We start from the raw sequence: 22,128 nt of genomic DNA, 5'->3' as shown, positions 1-22,128 counted from the left end.
AAGAACAGGGATTTTCTAGTGTCAGTTGCTGATTGTTATGGGTGTTTGTCTCTATGTACACCTGTCCACTGCAAAAATGGTAGAATTGATGCATTTATCAGCTGAGATTCAAACTAAAATGAAAATGGGAAGGGTTCCTATGAGCATATAATTTTAAAGAACTTATGAGATAAAGGTATTAAAACTGGTCAAAAATTCAAAACAACTCAAGAACTAACAATCAGATCAATAATAGAAATATTTTACATTTGGGGATGTTGCATGTTTTAAGATTTCATTTCTTGACAAAACTATTCTTTTGTCTCTTATGGACAGACTTGAATCCATGCCAGCCCGATCCTTGCCAGAATGGTGGATTCTGTCAGCAGCTGTCATGCACGGACCACAGATGTCAGTGTTCACAGTGCTTTACTGGAACCAACTGTGAAACTGGTAAGAATTCTCAAGACTTTTACCCAGTACTTTTTTAAAAATCCACTGTATTATCATTGATTGAATCATACAATCATACCATTTACATAAGGAGTGTCAAAACATAGTCAAGCTGACCTGTTAGTGTGTATTCTGTTTTTCATTTATGCTGGGCTAAGTTCCAGTGAGGATAATGGTATTGCAAAGCAATGCATCCAAAATTTTCATTTTATCAAAGTCTTCAGAAATTTTTTTTACAGCTGATAGACAGTGTCAAGTATGCGTCTGTGGTTGTGTTACTTACATGCATGTAATGTCAAGGGAACAAGCACAAGTTTTGAGTGTTTGGTTAATGCCTAGTTTCATGGCTCATAAACATTTTGCAGTACCTTTTGTGGAAAGGTTTAAATGAAGTCTTTACAATGAAGAAAAAAATCTGCCATAAAGCTTACTTTACAAGGGAGAATATGACAACAGTTGTATTGTCTGTTTATTGTTTTACTGAATTTGAGAATCTTTGAGTTTTTCTGCTCTCTTTTCTTTTCAGAGGTTGATCAGTGCCAACCCAACCCATGTCTGAATGGTGGAGTGTGTGATCCAATACAAGGGTCATGTACGTTATTCAGATGTCAGTGTACACAGTGCTACACTGGGCAGCAGTGTGCTTCATGTGAGTTCCATTGAGTCTACTACTTCATGTGCAGTCCAAAATCTCTCTGCATCCATTTTCCATGCTGTCAATATCTACTCAAGCAAAGGGAAAAAAATTCAAAATCTACCCAATTGCATATCAAATTTTGCCAGTGGAAAATTGTGTAGAGTGTTTAATTGAAATGGGGTTTGCCTATCCTTTTATTTTGAATTTCATCTTTGAAGACAGTTTCACAGGCAGTTTGAATTTCCAAATTTTTTGAACCATATAAATGACTCTTTTACCTGCCTTTTCTGTAAGAAAATTCAGTATTCCTTTCACATAACTTTACACATTAATTTGCCTTCATCTTTCTGTCATCATCATGATGCCATATCAGAAAGCATGCTCAGGATTGCTGTTGAGAAAATTATAAAATGCTATCTGCAAAGACAAATCCAGTTTTGAAAGAAATAACTGAAATTGACAGTGATTTTTTAGTGATGCAAAATTCTGCAAAATATTCACCACCATGTACTGGCAGATAATGAGGAGTTAAACCTCAAAGAATGGGTTCTCACAATACTAGTGTATAACGCTGTTAACTTGTGTAAAATGAAAAGACAAGAAATTTGGTGTTTGCATGAATTAACTGAGTTGATAAAGGTTCTTAGGTCGACCAGTAATACCTGTATTTCTTCTTTGCATTTTCCTACCAGTACTTGACCCGTGTGCTCCAAACCGATGTCTTAATGGCGGCGTCTGCTCGCCTCGTCAGGGCTCCTGTACCGAATACCAGTGTACATGCCCAGAGTGTTTCACAGGGGACAACTGTGAATCCAGTAAGTAGATAGATCCCTTAAGCAGGATCTTTTGATAAATATTATAAATGTTTGATTTGCTTTAATATTTTGTAAAAGATACACTCTTAAATTTTACTGTGCTTTGTAAGAATGTGTCTGCTTGAAGACACTCATTCATAGCAAGAAACATGTTAACAGTATTCAGATCTTTTGAGATATTTAATTATTCTGTGACACACAGGAGTTGGGCCTGCGTTTACCATAAGCAAAGCCGCATGACAAGAAATATGAGATAGAAAATTTCAACCTGAATGTGTGTAGTTATATCCGAGGAACATGTGAAAAAAGATTGTCCCTCAGGAAAAAAGGGAGGAGTATTGGAAGGACAGTATAAACTTAGCATGATTGAGAATGAAGCAGAATGGTATATCTTTGAAAGGAAAAGTTGAAATGTGATGACAATCATTGTCAAATTTCCTTTGATGCAGGGATCAGCCAGTGTCAACCGAACCCCTGTGAGAATGGAGGTTTCTGTCAGCCTGACTTCCAAGGCTGTGTGGATTTCTCATGTATCTGTGTCAACTGCTACACTGGCGACACTTGTAGCACATGTAAGTGAATGTGACTTTATTCAGGTCTCTTTCATTGTATTTTTGTTGAAGTGAGCCGGTTGTCAATCGCTATTAAACAACAGTTGATTGATCCACCCTCTGACTGACAGGTTTGGTTAACTGATAGGCGAACGTAGTCAAAGAGTGAATAGGTAAATAGTTGAGTTGAAGGGTGGGTGGAAGTGTAAGACATGTTGGAAGAAGGGGATCGCAGGGAAAATGGGTGGATTGATAGCTGGGCTGGCCGTATATATGGATGGACTTATTGGCTGGACGGACAGATTGATAAATAGTTGAACAGATTTGATTGATTGATTGGAGTGGAAGTGTACCGGTCATCATATGGATGGGTTCAAAATATTGAATGATGGCTGTATGGTAAAATACACATTTGCCATTAGTCAGGCGGATTAATGGACAGCTTCATAGGTTGTGTAAAGTGTCAATAGACAGATTGAGGCATTCAGGAATGGATGACTGAATATTACACACAGGTAGATGTTTATTATATGTATAGACCAGTAAATCTTGTGAAGAAGGATCATAAAGTTGATAGGAAGACATATGTGTTATAGCATAGACAGTCTTCTTCTGCACTGCCTGTGGTTGTAGACAGGAAATATTATAATCTGTAGACTCAGATAAAAACAGAAAAAAGTCAAGTCATGGGTGAGTTTGTATTTAATGTGATTTTACAAGACAAAGACTAAATCAAGTTGCTATTCTGATAAATTTTCTACTCAGTAATCGATCCCTGTGCAGTGAATCCATGCCAAAATGGTGGTACCTGCTCCAAGGCACCTGGAAATTGCCAGGCATACCAGTGTTCATGCCCCGGTTGCTTCACTGGAACCAACTGTGAGAGAGGTAGGCATCACTTGGTCTGTACTTTAGAAATTATGATCGCAGTGATATATAATTTTCACTTGCTTTTGTAGAGGGTAAAGAAGTTTTGTTTTGAGGTATTGACAAAGTAAGAAATCTTAAAATTCATTCTTGGTATTTTTGTATTACATATCATTTTGAGTCTTACTGGATCCTGAGACAAAAGGATTCATTGGCAAGACATTTGTGAAATGTTCAAATATTGAATCTCCTGAATTGTGTTCAGTTGCCTGATTGATTGCCTTTTCATGTAATAGTGTGGAGGATGTCTCACAGTCTGAACGCTTTTTGCTACAGTGTCAGACCGATTTTTTAACCCATTGAACCCTGTTCATCAGGGGTAAAGCTCTGTAGTATGGCAAAGGTCATAGAGGAGAGGTCAGAGTTCAAAGGGTCATGCAGGGTGTGAAGATAACTCCAACTGTCATGTTTGCTGTCTTTTCAGAATTAAATCCATGCTTTCCAAATCCATGTTTGAACTCCGGTGTTTGTCTGGAGACGTCATGCACTACCTATCAGTGTACATGCCAGAATACTTGCTGGACTGGCCAAACATGTGCAAGCCGTAAGTGTGTGATATCTGCATATTACAGTCATTCACCCTTGTCCTTTTGCTAAGAAATTTTCATTCTCGTATGATTTATTTTTACCTTATATCCTCCAAAACATGAACTGTTTGAAATTAATATTGTTACTGTCAAACAAATTTTAAATAGCATACTTTCTACATTTTTAAAAACTTACTGTAATTACAATAAAGACACACATTTGTTGCCATCCTTTACCATTAACATACCCCAGTTTTAAGTTGGGCAAATACGCTTAACTTTAAATTCTCCCATTTTCATTTCTTTTTTCATAGTTCTTTTCCTTAGTTCTCTCTGAGTAGTGAATCCAACACCTTTCCCTTTTGCTTGCTTTGTTCAAAAATGTTTTCTCCTTCTTGACTTGACAGGTGTAAATCCATGTGATGGCAGTGCTTGTCTTAATGGAGGTGTATGTATACCAGACCAGATCACCTGTCAGACATACACTTGTCAGTGTCCAACTTGCTACATTGGGGAACGTTGTGAAACAGGTATGCCAGCAAGAAGGGTCAAAGGTCATTTTGTGGGTTGATAAATCAGAACTTTGCCATCCTGGATGTGGAAGTTAAAGAATGACATTTTGTTTCTGTCTACTGTAGTCTACCCACTACCCACCTCATGCAATGTTTCAACTGAAGTGCCTTCCCTCTGATGTTGCTCACACCTTTTTGTGATCATCAAGTATAAGACATTCACTAATATACTCTATTTCTTTTTCACTTTTATTAGCCCAGAACCCATGTCTGCCAAATCCTTGTCTGAATGAAGGCTTCTGCTCGCCAAGGCAAGGATCGTGTACTGAAGCTGACTGTTACTGTTCACCTTGCTACACCGGTGATCGATGTGAAAATAGTAAGCATTGTGTACATCTCTCAATCTATCAAATGTGTCAATCAAAAAACTTGACAGCTTACAAAGAATCAATATCCTATGTACAGTGTTGTTTGTTTTCACTGAATTGGCCCAATGTCAGAATCTTGTCTTTCGAAGAATCATGAACTTAAATTATTTTGTGTTTAAACATTTATTGTCTGACCTCTTGACTTCAGGATAAGCTCCGATTATCTGTCACAAAGATGGCCCACCATAAGATGAAAGACATATGAAGTTGACTTTGCTTGTTTATAGCTCTTGAATTAAGTCCTTCAAAACATTTCAAACATTCTAAAGTAACACTGTAACTTGCACTCTGAAAATACCCTCGTGGAAAACAGAAATCATGTATGGACTCAGAATCTGTGAGTCTTCAATATGCTGAGACAGTTTTATTCTATATCACATCTCTTTGTTTGTCACCAGTAAACGAACAAATCATAATGTCAATCTGTTTCTTTTCCAGCCTCATCAACGACAGTAATGTTTTTTATTTTTCTTTGTTTTCCTATTTGTACAGGAATAAATCAGTGTGAGCCAAACCCTTGTCAAAATGGCGGACAATGTCTTCCAACAGCAAATTCTTGTGTTGAGTATACATGTAATTGCCCTGGGCCCTGCTACACAGGTCGACTTTGTGAAAGATGTAAGTTTTCCTCTCTGTTTGCATTATATTGCATAACACAAACTGTTGTCAGAAAGTAACAAACATTTAATGTTTTCAACTTGTATTTAACGGAAAAATATGGACAAATATGACCACAATCTTACATAGAAATGCAGTAACTGAGTTTTTGTTGAGCATGGTACCCCAGTAAGAGTTACCAGCTTTCCCAAGTCCTTAAACAGGGGTTCACTGTCAGTATGACAATGCAGTAATATCTTGGACGACAGAAATCTTATGAGGGTTCTACATTCATGTCCTACCTACCAAAATTTCATCAAAGCACCTTCAGTTCTCAATATAGTGAGGCATATACCATGTGTGAGAAAGAACTCAGGAAAGTACTAGGTATTTTCAATTGTTGGTTGTATTTGAAGGTTTAAATTTTTGAGGTGGCGATGAATTGTTGCAATATATAACACAGACCTTCACCAATAGGTAGACTACTATAATAATTCCTTTACTTTTCTATTTCATGTACTTCAGTGTTGGATCCATGTCAACCCAACCAGTGTCAGAACGGTGGCACATGTGTTCCTGAAACCTGCACCACTTTCAGTTGTACATGTCCAGGCTGCTACACTGGTGTCTGGTGTGAGAGACGTAAGTTTATGCTTCTTGCTTATTTTCAATTTTGCTCGCAAATATTTGTTGGCTATCTTGACAGCAAAAGTAAAGCTCACAATTTTTGTTGGCTATCTTGACAGCAAAAGTAAAGCATCTGTAGTAACGTACATAGCACTGGTAACTTAAATCTGAGTTTCACAACTTTAACCTGTACTCCTGTAGAATAATAATGCATTGTTGAGACTCCCTCTGTGTCTGAAAAAATTTCGCCTTTTGTTTTCAACAAACAACCTTTATCAGCTCTGACATGTTGCAAATGAGATGTTGACTCCTGTAGCACACTGACAGTAGCTGAAGACTTTCTGAGCCTCCCTCTGTGTGTAAACTCACTTTACCTTTTGTTTTCAGTGATCAACCCATGCCAGCCGAATCCATGTCTTAATGGTGGTTTTTGTTCATCATTGCCGAATACCCTTGATTGCAATGACTATGAATGTTCTTGCTCTGGGTGCTATACTGGTGACATTTGTGAAAATTGTGAGTACTATTAATAGAGCGAGTTTCTTTTAAGTGAAAGTCATTTATTTTTTTGGTAACAGTCTGTTTGACCTTGTACTTATGCCCTGATCTTGTTAAATAAATGACAAACTATGTAACATTACTATTTTTTCAGAAACATTTCATTCTAGTGAAACTCCATTTTTGTAACTGCAAGAGTTTTACCATGCAAGGCTGCATGCACTGGTGATCACACAACAAAATGAGATGCAATCACAGATACATACATAATTACAATGCAGTGTTCCAAATCTGTGTATGATACAGAATACTTCAAATTCCTTTCTGCCAATATTTTTTTCCAGTGCTGAATCCATGTTCTCCAAATCCGTGTGCCAATAATGGCTTCTGCCAACAGCTAAGTTGTACAGACTTCGCTTGTTCCTGTAGCCAGTGCTACACTGGAAACACCTGCCAGACTAGTGAGTTCAAGTTTCATTTTATTCGTTTGATTAGTTGCTTGTTATTCAATTTCTTGTGAAGGACAAAAGATTAATGACAAGTGATTCTAGGAATGTTCCATGGGTTTTAAATAAATTACATCAAATTCATCTATAACTGTAAATAACATACCATAATTCAGTGTTTACCTGACATTGAATTTGACTGAGTTGACTGAGTTGTCATAAAGAGTTGGATTACACGTTTGGATGAACGCTGATCAGCAGTCAGGCCTATCCATATATGCTACTTGAAATTCATACGAGGCATTATTAGTGGTTGGTCAGTTGTATGCCAGAGATGCATTCTTCAGTGCATGCATATCTCGTGACAGCCACTATGGTCTATCATTGGTTTACTTTGATATGAACAAAATGTATGCATTTCATACCGTGCATGTTTTCGTACTTATCAGGAGTGGACCAGTGTGCATCACAACCATGTTTGAACGGGGGAACTTGTGTGGCCCAGCCTGGCTCATGCACTGTGTACACTTGTTCATGTCAAGGATGTTACAGTGGCAATTCTTGTGAACGCTGTAAGTATTTTGGTGAGGCACCCAGATGAAAGACATGTGATCCAGTCACGTGGATCACAGATTGAAAGACTATATCTACTTGCAAGAGATAATTCAGTGCAGGTGACAAAAATCTTGGGAGACCTGTGTATTTGAATTTCACCCTTTGAGCGCTGTAATTTTCTCCCGCCAAAATTTTAGTGCAAAATTTTACCAATTTTGATGAATTTTTCTGTAATTTTTGTATAATTTTGGACCAAATGGACATCACATTTCATTTGCTACAGTTTTTTCTCAAAATTTTGGCAAAAATCTGAGAAATTTACTTGAGTTTATTTTATAGGGGACAAAAAAATAGACTTTGGCACTCAAAGGGTTAATTAATTGTCATTTTATTGCCAGCCAAGTGAAACATGCCAGTTTTCACAGTCTCATAGCAATGTTGTGTGTCTGTTAAGTTCAAGTGAAATTTGTAACTTGTGTGCAACCCTTGACATTTCTGATGATGTGTGCAAATTCTAGTGGCTAACACAGGTAATGGCGACAAACCAGTGCTTTACAAGCAGATTGACCTTTGAATGTGGATGGAAAAGACACACATAGATGAAGAGAACATCAAAACAGCATAACCAAAGCAAGTGAAGTGATCACTGACATCTAGTGGCACTGTTTGTCATATGTCACAAGAGGGCATCCTGCAAACATCACAGCCACAGGAGATCTTGTAAAGTCTCATGAAAAATTGTCAATTTCCCATGTTGCCTTACTGTAGATTGTCAATAAAAATGGATTTTATCACAGTCTCACTTTTCATTGTTTTTCTCTTACTGTATATTATAATAACACTCAATTTAAAAATATAGTCAATCATTTTTTTTTATTTTTCTTTTGTTTTGTAGTGATCAACCAATGTCAACCAAGCCCATGTTTAAATGGTGGCAACTGCATTCCAGTTAGCGGTTCTTGTACTGATTTCACCTGCCAGTGTTCAGGTTGCTATGAAGGCACCTTCTGTGAACAAAGTAAGTCCTGGTGCTCAATACTGGGAACCAGCCCATTCTATGTTCATGCAATTGCAAGTTCAGCCATGTGCCTTTAAAACTCCACATCAGTGAAGCAGAAATTATCAAATGCCCATGATTTACCACTTTGTTATTGGGATTAGAAATTTGACAAGCTAGGCATTATGTGAATTAAACAAAAATACTGAAAATGCATTGAAAGTTGTGCTCTTTTCTTTTATTATTTGATGTTAAATACAGATTTTGCTGATATCCATCCAGTTCTTGTACAGTACTGTTCAATTTTCTTTGTTTAACAATACTGAACTGTTTATAGGTATATAATTAAAGGCCTAATAGCTGTATCTTTTAGCATTATTTTTGTGATTTTACTTCCAAACTAAAACAAGTTCGTGGGAATGAACTCATCGAGGGGTGATTATACAAATATAATAAACTGTCCACTGGGACTGCATGTGCAAGTTTGAGCTATAAGATAAATAATAAATGTTTGCCCAAACGTAAAATGGCGCCCTCATGCAAATAAAGCAAAAACACTGTACGTCGTGCTTATATGCATTGGAGTCTTCACAGAAACAACAGAGTAGTCCAATATAATGCATAGTGCTGAATGTTTTCCACTGGGACATCATATGCTTTGTTTTTAGCTCATATTTTGTTTTGTGTATAAATACCGAAAAGAGCTTATATGATGAGTCGGTGGCGTCTGTATGTCTGTATATTTGTGGGTATGTATATGCGGATGTATGTCCGTCACACACAAAGGCTCCCATACCGCCAGAGCTACCATCTCAGTATTTGGTGTACAGGTAGATGCAGGGGTTGAGATGTGAATTTGTTCAAATGAACACATCAGTGTCAAAAATGTGCAAATGAGGTAAGAAAAAGTGAAATCCTGCAAATGTGCAGGAGTGATGGCATGCCAGTAAGAAACAGGCCAACTCCACTGATCTTGAGTCATTTCCTGTCATTGTTTATGAACTGTTACATATTAACAGACCTGCTGAAACCATAGCCAGTGGGGGGGGGGGGGGGGGGGGAGACTGTCTATAATCAAACTAAGAGGGGCTTGTTTCTGCTATGCATGTTGCTAAAGTTGACCTCCAGTACCTAAAGTTTCAGACCTTAATTATTTTTGTCATTCTTGTTTTTCTGGTTTAAATATTTCTTGTTGATTTTCTGGTTGTACTGTGCAGAAATCATTGTCATAACATCAACGTAGAATTTTCCTCCACTGAAGAGATAGAAACAACATTTATTGTTGATCATTGGTAACCCATACTGGTATATACCAATTCTGATCAAATTTGAGCGACACCGTATAATTGCGGTATTTCTTTGTAATACTACCAGTATTTATAAATGGCGGGAAATCAAATAACGTTTAAATTTAAATTTATTTGTCCAATTTTTCCGTGGTGAAGGATTATACCATTTCAATCTGTAGAATTTAAAGGAAACCAGAGAAAATAGAATGCCTTTTTCAGGTCAACAAATTTCAAGAGTCACAGCTACAGGGGCTTTAAGAGAGAAGTTGATGCAGCAGCCTATGGCCACACATTTTGGCTGGATCTCATTCCTGTTTTTCCCAATAATGCGTTTTTTACTGTAGCCTGTTCACCCCATTTCCCTGTTGACTGATCCACAGCTGCCATTGATTACAATTGTCATGGAAGAAACCATGGTGGGGAAAGGGTTGAACCACTCTCCATTACCATATAAGTCCTTCACAACGACCAATTCTCATTTTGATCAGTTTTGCGCATTGGATTGGGCACTTATGTACATATATGTGTAGCAATGGTAGGTGTGTAAAGATGTATCAATTTTAACAGTGAAAAATGAATTTTGTTTTTTCTTCAGGAATCAATCAGTGTCAGCCCAACCCATGCCAGAATGGAGGCTTCTGCTCACAGACACCAAACTCTTGCACTGACTTCACTTGCTTCTGTGTGGAGTGCTACACGGGAAACACTTGCAGTCAACGTAAGTTTGGATTATAATAAAATACTGATCATAATTCACATTGATTTATTTGCACTGTAGGCAACAGTCCCACTGAGCCAAAAATAACGATGATATAAAATAAATTCTACAGCGCAGCACACACTCCGTGGACAAGTTTTGGTAGTTAGAAGGAATGATAGGATGCAGGGGCTATAGGAGGGACAGAAAGGCAGATATACATATTGCACAATAGACAAACAGGTTTTATGCAACTCAGTCATGTCGGGAGGGAGTGGGATGGAACTTCTGTATTTCATAACACAAGTGCTCAAAGCTCATTTGAACATCTGGTGTGCAATGGTGTAAATCCTCTGTTTCTATTTTTTGAATCTTTTTGACCAAGTCACCATAGGGCGTATGATGATAAGACCAAATTATGTGAATGTGTTAGTTTATATGCTTTCAATGACCATCACTTGTGTAAATTTGTCTCACTGCTTCAAAAAAATGACAAAAAGAAAAGTTGAGGTATAGAGATCAGAGTATTCATCCCATATTTGACAGAGGGGACAAAAAGTATTACAGATAACCTTTGATCTGTGCTTTGGACTCAATCTACATGTATTTTATCATAGTTTAAGCTGGCTTACTTGATTACATTTCTCAAAGAGGTGTACATACATTACAAGTTCTACGATGGATTTGTTTTTTTCCAGTACTCGACCCGTGTCAACCTAACCAGTGTCAGAATGGCGGACGATGTACAGCTGTTTCTTGCACTGACTTCACCTGCTCATGTGATAGTTGCTACACCGGACGTCTCTGTGAAACCAGTGAGTTCTTTTGTATTACTTTCTGTGAGGGACCTTGGAGTTGTGTTAAAGTTCTAAAACATTCAAATGAAACTGTGCAATTACAGTAATGTGGTAGTCTGTGGTAGATGTTGTTAATTAGAGACACACAAGCATAATTCACAAGGTTTTATGAAGAGATTATGAACAATTATGTCTCCTCATGATTTGCTTAGGCAATATGTATGGTACGTAAAAAGTGATCATACCTTGTGCAAAGAACTTTAAAGTATTCTCTTCATAATCAAGAATAAAAATGCCTTGTCACCTCACATATGGCAATAAATCATCTCAGATTTAATAACGATTGAAACTCATGATAACTTGCACTTTCTGATTGGTTACAGGGCTGAACCAGTGCTCACCAAACCCCTGTCTCAATGGCGGTGTCTGTATACAGACAATCAACTCCTGTACTGATTTTGTCTGCCAGTGCACTGGCTGTTATCAAGGAAATAATTGTGAAATCTGTAAGCAGCCTTTTATTTCTTTGCCAAACATGTCTAGATTGGACTTACTCTTTTAGTTCTGTATAAAAGAAGAGTGCCGGGAGCTTTATGAAATACATGCCATACATTCTGAACAAGTGTCTGTTGTCACTTATATCAGATCTGCTTCATTTTAGAAATTCTTCCCTGATCTCAGCTCATTATAGTTAAAGATGGATATTCCTGATGAGATTTATGACAAACATTTGTTTCAGCCAATTTGAAATTCCATGGAAAACAAAGGCATACATGCAAAAGTGTAAATTACATGGACAGACACTTACGGTAGATCAAAGAATATATATCTCTAATATGATTTGTTGAAACCTAGAAAATTATGGACACTGACTCAGTACAACACTTGCCCGAGAAGGACATCAAAATGAATCCTCACTAATTTCCATTTGAGTTAAAGAATGCACAACACACGCAGTAGGTACCTAAGTGTGAAGACAAAGTGAGACACTGTGCGTTTGCATCTTAATACTTTTCTGCTGTAAGAAAAGTAGAAAATGAAGAGTCTTGAAATTTTTTTCAATGCTGCTGTTTGTGGAAAGGTTGTTTAAGTTTCTGCATGTTTAACTGTAGGTATATTTTTTTGACACGTGTATCATTTATCTGATTTCAGATCAAGATCAGTGCCAACCCAATCCTTGCCTTAACAATGGATTCTGTCAGCCACAACCAAATTCCTGTACGGAGTACACATGCTCTTGCAGTGGTTGCTATACTGGTCAACTCTGCGAACAATGTAAGCAAAGTATAGATATATAACAAAAAAGCATCCATGTGTACGTGTTCGTGTATGGATTCAGTGTACTTTAATTTCCAGTTGTTTTTGCAGTAAAAGACTGATAATTTACTAGTTATAAACTCAGGCATTGATTTTGTACTAGAAATTGATGTAAAAGGCAATAGAAAGGGAAGCAAGAGGAAAAAATTGAGACCTAGAATCAGTGCTTTATCAACAATGAAGGTTTCTAGTGAAATGTACCAACATATTACTTCTCTGTTCAGTTTTGCAGCCATGTGTCACCAACCCCTGTCAAAATGGTGGATTCTGTCGTCAGACTTCCTGCACAACACGTCTCTGCGACTGTCCAGGGTGTTACACTGGTGATGACTGTGAAACATGTATGTAATTACTGATGAATATTTTACTGATGAATATTCTAATCTACAATAGCGGCAATAACAAATTTATGTGATACAGTACGCATCGCCAATATAATAGAAATGTTAGAATTATTACAGAAGTTTCATCAGAGAGGCTTCAATATTAGGTTGAGAGTTGATAGTATATTCAATATTCCTGTATCTTCATCAAGTTGTGATATATGTTAGTTCTTTCTTTACCCTCTTTTTCTCTTCTCTGAATTTCTCCTCTCTTCTCCTCTCACCCCTCTCTCTACAGTATTGGACCCATGTGAGTTTGCGCCATGTCAGAACGGCGGTGAATGCAGGCCTCAAGCAGGATCCTGCACCAACTATGTCTGTGTCTGCGATGGATGTTACTCAGGGCCAAATTGTAACATCTGTAAGTGTCTGCTTGATTTGACCTGGATAGCTTTCAGTGCTTATCATAGTCCTTCTTTAATCCAGAATAAGTGAAAATATGTCAGTTCAAATTAGAGATATTTAGAAAATCTTTTTCAAGGCTCCATTTCTAGATCATGAAAATTTCATTTCTTAATGCTTAAGACTCAAAACATGGACAGTATCTCTCATGTAATTTTCATGATTTTAACAATTTTTTTCCCCACATGATTTGGCTCATGGAGGAATGTGTGTCCATCTGTCTTCATTGCTCTTCAAAAAATATGGGTTCAGCAAGTGAACATATACATGCAAATACAACAATTGTTTCTTTGGGCTGTCTCCGAATGAAGCTTTGGATATCATTTATACAGTCAAAGCAACTCACAGATACATGAATGATGATCAAACTTTGCTCCATTTACCAACAGATGCTGTAGCAGAGTCAAAATGTTTGAAATTTGCTGAGACAATTAGATGAGACAAATGTGTGTCTTTAGTTGAAGGATATCATATGAATATTGATACAGCTCACATCATTGCTTACAAGACAGAATTTAAAGGAATTGAGTGATGATAAAGTTGCAGGATATGTGGGCAAAGATGTAAACAAAATTTATCTGACCTTTGTGTTGTTGTTTTTTTAATTTCTCAGTACTTAATCCATGTGATCCAAACCGATGTTTGAATGGAGCAACGTGTATTCAAATGAGTTGCACAGAGGCACAGTGTGTGTGTCCTGGCTGCTTCACAGGTCAATTCTGTCAGACATGTACGTATATTATAACACTTTTGTGTGGCAACAGAGTAAATATTAGCACATCTCTGTGTCCAAGCTGATCCTGTCCGGGCAGGATCACTTGTGGTTCATGTGTGAGATTCCGTCAGATGTAAATGTTCATTGGATGACAACAGCTTAATACATATAATAAAAAATTGTCGGTTTTCAAAATCATAATCACACAGTGACATAGATAATATTCCTTTGAAAAATACATTACCAATGTAATATACCAGTAGTTTATCAAGTTAAACTAGCATAGAGTGACAATAATGCTATTTGTTTTCAGTTAGCAGACAAGTCAAGTGAAATTCCTCGTAGTGTATTTATTTTTGTTTAGTTTGCCCCCAAGGCACAATAAAACATCCAGAAACATACTTCTCTTTCTTCACAGTGATGGATCCATGTCAACCCAACAGATGTTTCAATGGAGGCACCTGCATTCAGACGCCTGGCTCATGTGAACAGTACACGTGTAGCTGCACAGATTGCTACACTGGAAATGACTGTATTACCAGTAAGTCACACTGTGTAGTGGAACCTTGCAGCCTGACAAACAAACATTGCACTCCAACTTATGCTACATTATCTTGAGCACTACTAGTACTACTAGTACTACTTCTAGTACTACTACTAACTATGACAACTAGAACTTATTTTTAGAGTAAAAAGTAGTAGTGGTTTGTAGTAATCCAGAGAATAATTGTTGTTATGTGCTGGATATTATAATCCTGTAAAACATACCAGAAGTAATATTCAAGAAAGAGACAATCGTTGCAATTTTTTATTCCCCAGGGGCATTGTCCAGGGGACTTATGGGTTAGGTTATGTCTATGCATCTGTGTGTGTGCGTGCATGCGTGGGTGCGTGTATCTGTCCGTTCATGCAGATATCTTAGAGATGCCCAGAGTGACTTCATTCAACTTGGTACAAGGATTACTCCTTATGTCATACATAGGCACCTCGATTTGTTTTGTGATCCTATCCAAAATGGCCATGTGACAACCATTTTTACTAAAAAAATGGAGACTGTCATTGACAATGACTTTTTGAAAAAGAGCTCTGTTTCTACTGAGGCTGCACTAAATTTGATAAAACTTTGTAAAGATGTTTGTCACACAGAGCTCTGATATCACTCAATGAGATATGTCAGTATTGCAACAATTAATTTCTAATTTGCATATTTGATGAATTTTTGTAATTAGGGTATTATGTCTAGAAATACTGTAGCAAATTTGATGAAACTTGGTACAGATCTTTAGCACACAGTTTCATAATAGTGTACAAAGACACTTAGCAGTATCATGTGAACGAAAAGCTAATTTGCATATTTAATGAACTTTCCTAATTAGTGGACTATCTCCAGAAATACTGCATCAAATTTGATGAAACGTGGTACAGATTTTGATCTTTCAGTACTGTAATACTGTGCGGTACCACCTATTTGAAAATGACCTCTTCCCTTTCAAACCAATTACACAAGTGTGCTAACATTTACATCAATTTCGTCATCCATTCTTAAGTGGTTTTCACCTTACAATTTGAACACCAGGCTTTTACACATGATATATGGAGTTATAGGAAAATTAAAACTGTATTTTACAAATAGAACTAATAGAAAATACATCAAAAGCTGATCGAATTTAAATGTACAAAGAAAATGATCAGAATGTAGAGTATAGTTTTATAAATCTTATAGTGAATGACTCATTACAGGAAGTATAATTCCATAGATGGTTATGGATTTTTTGTACTCAATTCACAATTGTTGGAATATTTGTCTTTCTTTATCATCATCAGGAATCAACCAGTGTTCACCAAACCCATGCATGAATGGAGGGTTCTGTTCACCAACCAGCAATTCCTGTAAAGACTTTACCTGTTTCTGTCTGCAGTGTTTCACTGGAACTCTCTGTGACCAAGGTGAGTCTCCTTTCAAATATTTCAACTTTTATATCTCTGAAAATGACCATCCCCATATTCCTAATAAACAGGTCAACACTCATCATTGATAACAATGGGTTTGGGCTAAACCATGTTGCCAAAAGGGTTAAACACACAACAAGCAAAGTATTGCTTCATATCGATCATATGACCTTTGAATCTTGGATTTCTTTCCAACTGTGAGTTTTTACAGTCATTTTATAAAGCACAGTGCATTGCAAGTTTCTGCATAATGAAGTTGACATTATAAACAACAGAAAAATTGATAAAAGGTATTGTTAACATCAAAAGACGGAAGCTACCAGCCTTAAAACTAAAGGTCATTAACTTTTGCTTGAACTTCCCTCAAGAAAATGTTAGGTCATTCTCATTCATTTTCTAAAGAAATGGTATTCTAGGATCACCATGCAAAGTTTAGGATAAGAGTCTGAAACAAATTACTCTGGATTTACCAATATTTTTAAATTCAAGATGACTACTATTTCCTGCATCAGCTCCTTGATGAAAAACCAAAACTCTTCTGTTCGCAAAACAAGACTGAAAAAATTGTATATGTTCACAAGTAGCAAATTTAATCCACTTGCCGGAAAAGTTGTTGGAAAAATTTGAGTACACACAAAATTGCTATTTAGAAAGCATTCTATTATGAGATAAATGACGTCTGGGACAGTTCGTAAAGGGCATGGGACAAATGAAGTTTCCACTGCCTGTGAATTTCACAATTGAAAATTAATTATTCTCCATTCAGTCAATGCTGTGTGCAATATCCCTTCTGAATTTCAAATATTGGTAAATTTTAGATATTACATTTTTCTAATCCCAAACTTTGCATTATGTCACCATGATATCTGTGGTTGTCAATGAAATAGAGTGGTTTAACATTTTCCAGCAAAGTTTAGCAATTTGTTTCAATGAATTTATGACTAATTGCACAAGGCAGAAATTCTAGTTTTCTGTTTTATGTGCAATCACTGAAAGCTACACACCAAATGTGATACTGACAGTCTTCATGATCGCCTTCTGATCCACAGCTGTCAATCAATGTCAGCCAAATCCATGCATGAATGGAGGTAACTGCATTGCAACTCCCGGAGGATGCTTTCAATTCACATGTGATTGCCCCGGCTGCTACACTGGAACCACCTGTGAACAATGTAAGCTGCTTAAATTATCTTACCTCAAAATCCCACACTTGCTTTGATTTGATAGAAATGACTAGCTTTTAGAACAAGCTGGATCATGAAACTGCCAGTGGAAGAGATGAGTAGTGGGAGGAGTCTAAGAAGTGAGGGGTGGGAGGAGGGTGTTTTGTACACAAGAGGGTTTGTATTTTCAGTATGGATGCTTGATTATACGTGCCCTGCTGTTGCTGACTGTCAATGAACACAAACTGTGAAGATGATCTCAGTGGAAGATCAGTTGCTCTATGATTACCATTCTTCAGGATTCATTAATTTTTCTGTACTAATTCTCTCAAGTAGTAGTGAATCATTTTGCTCATGTTATGCTCATGTGAAACATAAACTAGAAAACTACCGGTTACTTGTAACAGTCCATTATAAGCTTGCCACTATTGCCTTCTGTTCATTTACAATCAAATCTGTGCCTTCTCAACATCATCAGGAATGAGCAGTGGTTGACCGATTATTGAAATTTTGACTGTGTAAACCACCGTTGCAGTATATTATGTGACATAGAAATTTTGATTTTCCTATTGAAGTTTATTTTATCTGTTGTGATGATTCTCTCGTATAGTGTTGAATGCATGTCAACCAAACCGATGTGTGAATGGAGGCGTGTGCAACCAAGTGCCTGGATCATGTACAGACTTTGAGTGCACCTGTATGGGTTGCTTCACCGGGCAATTCTGTGAAAGCTGTAAGTTACAATCCATCAAGTTTCAATTACACACTGTTCAAGTTTTCCTGTACTAATTATTATCAAGATTGTTCATGCGGTATGTGGTAAACGAGTTTTAAATGTTTTGCTGATACCCAGGAAGTATTCTCTTCGATAATTATGAACAAATATCATTTTCTGCAATGCAGTTACTTAGCTCCTGTTTTGTCACAGATCTATGACAAGGTGAGCTTATCTGAAAAATTTTAGCGAACAAAATTCAGCGAGTGTGTTTTCTGTTATTCTCCACTTTCTTATTCTTTTCAAAATGTCAGTGATAAACCCATGCCTGCCCAACCCTTGTCTGAACAATGGTTTCTGCCAGCCTGATCAACAAACGGGAGACTGTATGCGTTTCACGTGTAGCTGTGCACAGTGTTACACTGGGGATACCTGTGCTACAAGTGAGTTTGATCATTGCTGTCTGTGTAAAGAGTACTGTCCGTTTCTCAAAATGAAATGTTTGAAATTGTGCCCCATGCTTTCAACTACACTCTTTTGTAATCACTCGAAAGAATCCAGAGAAATCACCATGTAACTTTTTTAATATTGGAAAAACAAGTTATTCCAATCATCAATATTTGAAATTTAAAATGACTATTGTTCTCTGTGTTAATGATTGAAAAGATAATTTTGTGTTGTCCGCAAAAGAAGAAGCAATGTACAAGTTGATTTTGTAACACTTTCAAAGTGAATCCATACAATTCTGCAGAACAGCAATTTGAGGATTTCAGAGTCAGGAACAGTCTTTCCCAGTTTTCATTTCAATTAAGCATCTCATTCCTGACTCAAAAATTCTTTCAAATCTCAGGAATCAACCAGTGCGAAAACAACCCGTGTCAGAATGGCGGTACTTGCGTTCCATTTCCCGGTTCCTGCATACAGTATACATGCCAGTGTCCAGGCTGTTTCACCGGAACTCACTGTGAAACATGTAAGATGCCTATTACCATTTTTTTCATGGGATTTTTGTAACATTGACTTTTACTGCAAAATAAATTTTTTCATTGAAGTACCCTTGGTCAAATTCTCCCTGTGTCATTGATATGCTGCCAGAGGTATCTTTCATTAACAAACAAATATATGCAAATGTAACCCATAGGTTGATGTTAAATCCAACAAGTAGACAGATACCAGAAAGATGAATTGTAATATTGTTCAGCATTGTTCTAGTATCCTCGTCTTTGACACAAAACTTGATGTTTGTCGGATCTGTGATGATTTCCTGCACTATCTTATTTCAGTACCGGATCCCTGTGCAGTTGGGGCTAATCCATGCCTGAATGGTGGTGCTTGTCAGTTGCAGCTTGGCACCTGCCTTGAAGTGAACTGTCTCTGCAACTGTTTCACAGGAACCTTCTGTGAGACTCGTAAGTATTTCAAAATTTGTCCAAGTTTTGCAAATAATGGTGTATGACATTTTCATTGGTGAGAAAATATATTATTCCTTCAAACACTAATTTGTTATTTCTTGTGAATTCAATGGCAATGGTCTGTGAAAGTTTTAAAATTTACTGTGGTGAATAAACTGTGAACCAGCAAGCTTCACCAGGAATTTTGTGACATGCAATGCTGCATAACTGCAATTGTGTATCAAATAAAAGCAAACAAGAAAGTTTCAATGACTTTGTTTATTTTATCCTGAAAGAGCGAGAACTCGGTAGCTGATTAATATATGTGCAGCAGTGAGAAAACTTGTAGTTGAGTGGTGTTTCCAGATGGTTTTGTTTAATTTTCAAAAAAGTTACTAAATGAAGTGGTATTTGATTCTTGGGAACATTTTCATCCATTTTATCAGGCCATAGCACTGTCAGCTATACACAATGAAAGTTCCGGTGACAAAACCACATGCATCATAGAACATGGCGACGTTTGTAAGAATGATATCTATGTATGTTGTTGCCACTGCTGGTGAAAACAGTTTGATGCAAGGCAAGTGTTCATGTCCTGTCTTTCTGTACAGCGATTAACCCATGCCAGCCAAACCCATGTATGAACAATGGTTTCTGTCAGGCTGTGGCCAATTCCTGTGTAGACTACACTTGCCAGTGTCAGCTGTGTTATGTTGGTGACAACTGTGAAACACGTGAGTACAGTAAAGTTTTCATTTGCAAATTATGGGGGAGAGAGAGGAGAGAGAGAGAGAGAGAGAGAGAGAGAGAGAGAGAGAGAGAGAGAGAGAGAGAGAGAGAGAGAGAGAGGAGGAGAGACAGAGAGAGAGAGAGAGAGAGAGATTTTCACATTGTCTTTAGATTGCCAGCAAGGGCTTTGATTATTAACTGCAAATTATTGCATATTGTCTCGATTTTCTATTTCTATTCTTTTTTGAAATATATTCATATGACATATACCATTTCATCTGATTTCTGTTAACACCATAGGGCTTGATCAGTGTTCACCTAATAATCCCTGCCAGAACGGTGGTCAGTGTCTCCCAACTCCAGGATCCTGTGAGGCATTCTCTTGCTTCTGTAGTTTTGACAGCTGCTACACCGGTGACAGATGTGAAATTCGTGAGTAAACCAATATTTCTTGTCAGCCCCATCTGTGTATCTTGTTTTGCCACAGTCACAACACTTCTTCTGGCAAAGTCTCATTTTTAGAGCTCTCTCATTTACTTGCCATTTTTGGCATTTCAAACAAAACTGGAATTCGAGAAAAAGGTTTCTGACAATATTACAGTAACAGTAGAAATCTTATGTAAGAATACACACTGGACTGTAATACAATTTCGTGTCAAGTCAGCCAAAGCCTTAAAAATTTATTTACAAAATACTGTACTGAAATAGTTTACCTTCCTTTACACTGAATTCCATGACCCTACAGTGTACCTACAGTGTACCATTCTAAAACATAATGTACTGATTCAGCTGTATGAGTCCTGTTAAGGTAGTTTGCACCTTGAAAATAAAAGTCCTAAACATTGGTTCAGATTTATCTTTAAAGTTCAACTATTGTCTTTCAATATCAAGAATAATAATCGTAGTCATCGTGCAAATTTGATACTAGAGAAACAAATTACCCAATATTTACTGTAATTTGAAATTCAAAATGGCCGCCATTCATTCTTTTATCTTCCAGATTTTCACTAAACTAAGCCAGTTGAAACTGTTTTTACATCATAAGTTTCAAAGTGAGCCCCCACAAGTTGTAGGCAACAAGAATGATGTAAACGGTTGAGAGATCAAATTTCTGTCCCTCAGGTGCATTCTGCATTGATTAATCAGCCCAATTTGCAAGATTGAAAACTTGAGATGTAGCCTGTGACTTTCAGCTTTGGAAATATACTTAGAAAGCAAAACACCCAACTAAGTGGAAAAGATGATGACAGTAGCCATACCATAATTTCAAAATATGTCAACTGCAATAATTGTGCTACTTTTATGAGAACTTGTAGACTAAAACGCATCTTTCTACAAATGTAAAGTAATGTTATGTTGAAACGTCTTACCTCCACAACAGGCATGGATCAATGCCAGCCCAACCCCTGCAGCAACGGAGGCACGTGCATACCCCAGCCTGGATCCTGTACTGCTTTCTCCTGTTCCTGTCCAACCTGCTATACTGGATTCAACTGTGAAACAAGTAAGTGGTTTGTCTTGTTATTACCGTACACACTGCATTTTTTCATCTTTTTTGACAAAGCCAAGACGCTGAATATGCCGTCATTGTGGTCATTTAATCAGATTTTGTTACCCATTAGGAACTTCTTGACAAAGCTGTGAAGTGAATTTGTACATTCACAACAAAAAGCTGAAAGGAAGTGCGTGAAACTCTTTTTGGTAATCGACCACAAACTTATCCAGATTTTCTCCCTCTCTTCTTTCTGTCTCTGTCCAGGGATTGATCAATGTCAACCGAACAGATGTCTCAATGGTGGACAGTGTGTTCCACGGCCTGGGTCTTGTGAGGAGTTTGACTGTGTCTGTACAGGTTGTTATACAGGAACATTGTGTCAAGACTGTAAGTTGTTATTTACTGAAATTTCAATGACTCCTGATCTTTAAGTGAAAGCATTTATCCTAAACCAGGAGTAATTTAATCTGCCCTTAACTCTGATAATGCCGCAGCTCAGTGTAAAGTCAAAATTGATTGTAATATTTGAGGTCCTT

General features: G+C 37.2%; 1 protein-coding gene across 1 annotated transcript in view; it reads left to right on the top strand.

The window, feature by feature from the left end:
• LOC139151079 (uncharacterized) overlaps positions 1–22,128 on the top strand; it is a 270,051-nt gene that overhangs the window by 64,588 nt on the left and 183,335 nt on the right. The window contains exons 51-82 of the mRNA XM_070723612.1: positions 316–432; positions 959–1,081; positions 1,762–1,884; positions 2,334–2,456; positions 3,201–3,323; positions 3,787–3,906; positions 4,297–4,419; positions 4,658–4,780; positions 5,322–5,447; positions 5,952–6,068; positions 6,441–6,569; positions 6,896–7,012; positions 7,447–7,569; positions 8,448–8,570; positions 10,434–10,556; positions 11,234–11,350; positions 11,716–11,838; positions 12,485–12,607; positions 12,874–12,990; positions 13,271–13,393; positions 14,048–14,164; positions 14,568–14,690; positions 15,974–16,096; positions 17,149–17,271; positions 17,873–17,995; positions 18,292–18,420; positions 18,828–18,950; positions 19,261–19,386; positions 19,980–20,102; positions 20,398–20,529; positions 21,479–21,601; positions 21,857–21,979. Coding sequence (XP_070579713.1) covers positions 316–432; positions 959–1,081; positions 1,762–1,884; positions 2,334–2,456; positions 3,201–3,323; positions 3,787–3,906; positions 4,297–4,419; positions 4,658–4,780; positions 5,322–5,447; positions 5,952–6,068; positions 6,441–6,569; positions 6,896–7,012; positions 7,447–7,569; positions 8,448–8,570; positions 10,434–10,556; positions 11,234–11,350; positions 11,716–11,838; positions 12,485–12,607; positions 12,874–12,990; positions 13,271–13,393; positions 14,048–14,164; positions 14,568–14,690; positions 15,974–16,096; positions 17,149–17,271; positions 17,873–17,995; positions 18,292–18,420; positions 18,828–18,950; positions 19,261–19,386; positions 19,980–20,102; positions 20,398–20,529; positions 21,479–21,601; positions 21,857–21,979 — 3,924 coding nt within the window. The remainder of the gene's footprint in view (positions 1–315; positions 433–958; positions 1,082–1,761; positions 1,885–2,333; positions 2,457–3,200; positions 3,324–3,786; positions 3,907–4,296; positions 4,420–4,657; positions 4,781–5,321; positions 5,448–5,951; positions 6,069–6,440; positions 6,570–6,895; positions 7,013–7,446; positions 7,570–8,447; positions 8,571–10,433; positions 10,557–11,233; positions 11,351–11,715; positions 11,839–12,484; positions 12,608–12,873; positions 12,991–13,270; positions 13,394–14,047; positions 14,165–14,567; positions 14,691–15,973; positions 16,097–17,148; positions 17,272–17,872; positions 17,996–18,291; positions 18,421–18,827; positions 18,951–19,260; positions 19,387–19,979; positions 20,103–20,397; positions 20,530–21,478; positions 21,602–21,856; positions 21,980–22,128) is intronic.

The sequence above is a fragment of the Ptychodera flava genome, chromosome 15 (assembly GCF_041260155.1).
Source record: "Ptychodera flava strain L36383 chromosome 15, AS_Pfla_20210202, whole genome shotgun sequence".
Classification (NCBI taxonomy): domain Eukaryota; kingdom Metazoa; phylum Hemichordata; class Enteropneusta; family Ptychoderidae; genus Ptychodera; species Ptychodera flava.
The sequence above is the reverse complement of the archived record's forward strand: the minus strand, read 5'-3'. Positions and strand labels throughout refer to the sequence as shown.